Raw genomic sequence first — 5753 nt, 5'->3', positions numbered from 1 at the left:
CATCTACTCTGGCTTGAATTACCACATCTCGCGGGATGTGAAAGAGGCGTCGAGATGTGCCGTGACAGCTGTGACCTCAGGGGCTGACGTCACGCCCACAATGATGAAGAGGGGCTAGTAATAGCAGAGGATGTTTTTGCTTTGGCTGGTTATTGAAATAAAGAATTCCACTCCACTCCACCCACCCCCCTCCCCGTTACCATTTTTGAGTGCTTTCACAATGTAACGATATCAATGCTCAACGCCTTGGTAAATCGTACACAGGGAATGAGTGTAGGAAGGCAGTACTGAGCGAATAGCAGGCGTCTTGCAAGAAGAGCTGGACGTTTGCCTTACGAGCACGGATCTGACTTCAAATCCGCCCCCTTAACGGGGAACCTGGTGTGAATTGGGACCGCTTGCCCACTCTCCCCAGACTGAAAAAGTTCAGATGGAGAAAGAAAAGGAAGACGCGCCTGCACAATTTCAGCTGCGGCAGCAGGGGGGATCGGGAGCCGCCTGGGATCGGGGAAGGATGTCGCATCCCGGCGAGAGGGATCGTGTTGGGTCTGTCCGGATCTGTCCGGGAATCACGGGGGCAGAGCTGACACAACCCGGGGCCGGTAAGTCAGGACTGAGCTGTCATTTAAAAAAAAATCTGCTGTAGTGCTGGATATGGACTATCTGAGCAGAGCAGCGTTCTTGGTTATTTAATGATAATTACTGCTACTGTATTACAGTTTTATTTAAAAAGGCGTGAAGGAAGACAAGAGCTGACCAGAACAAGCCAGATTTCAATATTACATTTCTAGCAATGTGATACTGTAGCTTCACATTTTACATTAAGATTATTATGTATGAATTATTATTTAAACCAGATTCTCAATCGATTGAGGACAAATTATCATCCAGTAAGGACGCAGCCAAAAGCCAGACCAATGTGCACAAAAAGCGCCGAAACAAAATTAACAGTAACGTGTAAGCGCTTGGGTCTTAGTGAGAGAATGACTGTGCTCTCGTTTAGTTGTAGTGGGGGCTACAGTCATTACTGTGTGTCCAGGTGTTAAATATTTGTGTTTGTAATCAGTCTTCACAAGTAACGTTTTCTTCCAGCAACAAGAAGCATGCATTTCGATCCGTCTTAGGAGTTGCGATTGATGGAATTCGGTGTTGTAGGCTGGGGAATTTGTTTTTAATTGTCAGTTTTTACATTTATTTTCATGGACAAGACACAATAGCAGAACTGTAAATGAAACCATAAACACCTTTACTATCGAACATGGAATGCAAAACTAATCCTGAAAAATACATATGAACGCTACAAGCATTTTTTTCAAATAGCCATCTTCAGGGCATGGAGCTCTGCTGGTCTTTTTCCAGCCAATCACAGAAAGGCTCTTGGTACTGTACATACAGGAGTTTGTCCTTGTATAACCTGTGCAGACGATCCCAGGTGTGTGGGTTCCTACCAGGGGTACAGTGAGGTCTGATGCTGTTGTGATCAAGTTCAATACATGACTGATGAAACATTAAACAGCTGTGTTTCTGGTGGAAGCTGTGCACAGGTCAAATATTAGATTAAAATGCAGTACAAAAAAAACCCTGAAATGTTAATGAATGTTATTACTGACAGACTATTCCATGTGCCTGTTTTGGTATATAAACCTATGGATTTCTTTGCATTATTGATGCATACATTGGTTTGCTCCATTGATATTTTGCATGAATTAACCTTAAATAGTCAGTGATTCATTTCTCAAACCTCAATGTAATAATTGGATAATAATTAGATGCGATTATCTAGGAAATCTAAGAAGAATAGCCACCCATACATTAGTACAGGCACAGAAGACGACAAATGATTATATACAGTATATAGTTAATTAGAAAATGACAATTTAGTCAAGAATCATTCAATGTAGGGAGGATGATAACTACAAGAATAAATAATGAAACTTAATGGTGGGAGCCTTGGTTCTATCTTTGATAATAATATAGCCATCTTAAACATCATAATACTGTTGTATTTTAATGGCCAAAACTCTCATAAAATATTTTTCTATATTTTAAATGATAACATTTTTTGCACACTTTTTCCATCTTGATTGTTATTTTTGTATTTTACTTTCAGCAAATTTAGAAAAAAACATAAGCAATTGTTTTTGTTTTAAGAGAGTGTATCTACTATAAATATAGACTTCTTTTAAAAGCCTGTGTTCACAAAAACAGTGAAACTGCCCATGCATTGCATTTAACCTCAGTGTGCCCAGATACACTCTCTTAAAACCAAAACAAATGCTGAAGTTTGAATGTATAAAAACTTTAAAGTTGTTTTTTTAAGTTTAAAGTGATCCAAATAGTGCATCATCTCCCTAAAATTCAAGACCTCCTATCACAATACAAACATTTCAAAAGATTCAGGTTCCGGCATCCATGTCTGTGAAATTCAAAGATCCTACTGTAAATACATAATCCATTACTGAAACAGGGGAAACAGCTCTCTTCAAGTGCAAAGACGAGAGTCACAGAATATATGTATTCATTTTTTTTCAAATCATACTGAATTGTAACAACACCATAAGGCATTTTTTTTCTTTTCTGAAAGCCCTTAAGTAATCCTGAATATTTTGTTGTTTTGAGCATGCAATGAGAGTGCAGTGAACTGGAGCTCATGGTTGTGACTGGACTCCCCACAGTCCCCCTGTTAAATGCACTGTTCTCTCATCCTGTCTGTCCTACAGGAGCAGTGCAGGCCACCCCTGATGCCAGCGAAAGGCTTTCTATTGAACAGCGGCACTGTGAGAAGCAGTGGGGCTCCAGTCGCAGACGTGGCCCAGAATGCTCCGCTCTGGCAGGCAAGGACACTCTCGCCCAGCGGCACAGGAGCAAAGAGAGTGGAAAACACATCAGCACTCTGACACGGGCACCTGAGTGGGTTTCACACAGTCTCAAACTACTGAGATCTGATCACAGCACGGCAGGGCTCAGTAATCTGGACACTAAGAATGCGAAAGAAAGTCTCACTGGACTAGAGTGTGGTGTTGAACAGGGGGTCAAAGAAGAGGAGCTGAACGAGCTGGATACTGTTCGAGTTACTGAACAGAGCACCGAGCCCCACTCGGCTCAATCCACAGAGCAGCACACTGAGCCACTGCCGGTTCACATCAAAGAAGAAGAAGGCAATGATCTTCTGCGTGGACCTTGTGAGGGATCTCCATTCGTGAAGGAAGAGGCCCTTGAGCTGGATTGCGTCCACATTAAGGTGGAGAGGGAGACCCAGTCCACACACTCAGATGGGAACAGGGCTGAGTTTGATCACAGCCAGCAGGGCCATTACACAGAGGACTGCAAAGGGGAAGAGCAACTCCGAGACCAGGAAATCAGGAAGACCGACCCGCTGGATATTATAGTTCTGAGGCCTTGCTCAGTCAGGGTGGAAAGACTGTCATTACAGCACAATCAGCAACAGCACGAGCTCCCCACTACGTCCGCTCCACCGCCTGCGAGTAAGGACAACGAGGGATCCACTCGAAACCCAGACGCTGTCCATCACAGCACCCACTGTGGGAAGAGTGTCAGTCGCTTGGGAGATCTTGTGCCACACCAGCTTATCCTGCCAGAACACAGGCTGTACTCCTGCTCTCAGTGTGAGAAGAGGTTTACCCAGCCGTCTGATCTTGAAATACACCAGCGCCTTCACACGGAGCATAGACCTTTCAGTTGCAGCCAATGTGGGAAGAGTTTTCCCGAGTTAAGTGACCTAAACTGGCATCACCGCTGTCACACAGCAGAGAGACCCTTTATCTGCAGTCACTGTGGCAAGAGTTTTAACCAGTTATCCAACCTTAAAATACACCAGCACTTTCACACCGGCCATAGGCCATATAGCTGTAGCCAATGTGGGAAGAGCTTCAGTCAGTTAAGTGACCTTAACAGGCATCAGCGCATTCACACCGGAGAGAGACCCTTCATCTGCAGCGAGTGTGGCAAGAGTTTTAGTCATTTGAGCGTTTTAAAATGCCACCAGCGAGTTCACACGGGAGAGAGACCTTTCACGTGCAGCCAGTGTGGGAAGAGCTTCAGCCGGCTCAGTTTTCTGAAATGCCACCAGCGCATCCACACAGGAGAGCGCTCGTTTATCTGTAACCAGTGCGGGAAGAGCTTTATTGACTTGAGAGGTTTAAAAAGGCACCAGCGCATTCACACGGGCGAAAAACTGTTCATCTGCTGTCAGTGTGGGAAGAGTTTCCTCGATTTGAGCAGCCTAGAAAGCCACCAGCGCACTCACACAGGAGAGAGGCCGTACAGCTGTAGTCAGTGTGGGAAGAGCTTTATTGACCTGAGCACCCTCAAACGCCACCAGCGCATCCACACAGGAGAAAAGCCTTTCAGCTGCAGTCACTGCGGGAAGAGTTTTATTAATTCAAGCGACCTGAAGAAGCACCAGCGCATTCACACCGGGGAAAGGCCGTTCAAGTGCACGCTTTGTGGCAAAAGTTTTTGCCAGTCGGGGGCGTTAAAATCCCACCACCGCATCCACACTGGAGAAAAACCCTTCAGCTGTACCCAGTGTGGGAAGAGTTTCAGCAATTCGAGTGATCTGATCAAGCACCAGCGCATCCACACAGGGGAGAGACCCTTCACCTGCAGTCAGTGTGCGAAGAGCTTCAATGTCTTGAGCAAATTAAAAAGCCACCAGCGTGTTCACACTGGCGAGAGGCCTTTCAGCTGCAGTCAGTGTGAGAAGACGTTTAGTCTTTTGAGCACGCTGAAACGCCACCAGCGCATTCACACAGGAGAGAAACCTTTCAGTTGCAGTCAGTGTGGGAGGAGTTTTAGTGACTTAAGCAACCTAAAAAGACATGAGCGCATTCACGTAGGGGAGAAACAACTGTAAGATATTTTCATCATTTCGTCTTTCCTATTACGGTCATGATCTGTCCAGTTCTTCCACGATATTTCTATTATGCTTAACACTGTTTGCTATAGAACATTCACTGTTGTCGGGCCTATATTAACATTTATTACATAATCCTCTGGCACCCTGTAGCCTGACCTTGTCAGATCTCAAAAGCTCTCTCCAGACTGCTGTTATTACTTTAACTGCTGCCCCACATTAGCTTTGAGAGCAGGTTTTAAGGCCTGCAAGAAGAAAGGATACCTAAGAGCACAAGGCAGAGTTTTGACTCTGTTGCCTGGGCAAAACATTCGTGTTCCCCAGAGCAGGAACTGGGGTGTACTATCAAGTCTGTGAACAGGATGTCTTCAAATTACTGTGCAGTATGTTGTTTTAACAATCCGTATTGTATTTTTTACAATGTACTGTATGTGGTAATAAATAGAACTGCTGTGTATTCCAACTTGGTTGTGTCCTCTATGTGAACACAGGGTAGAGGCATGAAATCAAGTTAATACCCTAAAATGTATCCAGCAGCATTGGGTTACAGTCAGTGTGGGGAGAGTTACATGACCTTGGTTGCTGCTATATTTCTCATCGTGCCACCTGGCTAGGAGAAGCCAGTTTCTCCTGTACTCGGGAAAGTAATGACACAGAGGCACAGCTCAGGGCTTGTAAATTCATAAGAGCCCCAGAGGTGTACATTCAAGTACCCAAGAGGAGCAATACAGTGTGTGCTCCCTGCCAGCCTTCAGTGAGGAAAGGCAATATCGAAGGCTAGATTTTCCCAGTCTTAAAGAATGACAGTAGATAAGTGACCTGAAAAATGTTCCTGGAAAGTACAGAACTGGTTTTAAAAAAACCGCGCCTGGTGCTT

The 5753-nt window shown here is 44.7% G+C and overlaps 1 protein-coding gene across 1 annotated transcript; it reads left to right on the top strand.

The window, feature by feature from the left end:
- On the top strand, positions 1–5339 carry LOC148640145 (uncharacterized). The gene is made up of 2 exons (XM_088620980.1): positions 1–602; positions 2721–5339. Exons 1-2 carry the CDS (start codon positions 431–433, stop codon positions 4874–4876), a joined length of 2328 nt encoding a protein of 775 aa, XP_088477106.1. The 5' UTR covers positions 1–430; the 3' UTR covers positions 4877–5339.
- Positions 5340–5753: the final 414 nt, after the last annotated feature.

This window comes from Lepisosteus platostomus, chromosome 26, assembly GCF_059453375.1.
Source record: "Lepisosteus platostomus isolate fLepPlt1 chromosome 26, fLepPlt1.hap1, whole genome shotgun sequence".
NCBI lineage: Eukaryota > Metazoa > Chordata > Actinopteri > Semionotiformes > Lepisosteidae > Lepisosteus > Lepisosteus platostomus.
The sequence above is the reverse complement of the archived record's forward strand: the minus strand, read 5'-3'. Positions and strand labels throughout refer to the sequence as shown.

What these genes read in the sequence shown, in the direction of transcription:
- LOC148640145 (XM_088620980.1), top strand. Translation starts at nt 431, where the DNA reads ATGGAGAAAGAAAAGGAAGACGCGCCTGCACAATTTCAGCTGCGGCAG. An exon ending in GCTGACACAACCCGGGGCCG is followed by an intron (nt 603 to 2,720) that starts GTAAGTCAGGAC and finishes TCTGTCCTACAG; the next exon opens with GAGCAGTGCAGGCCACCCCT.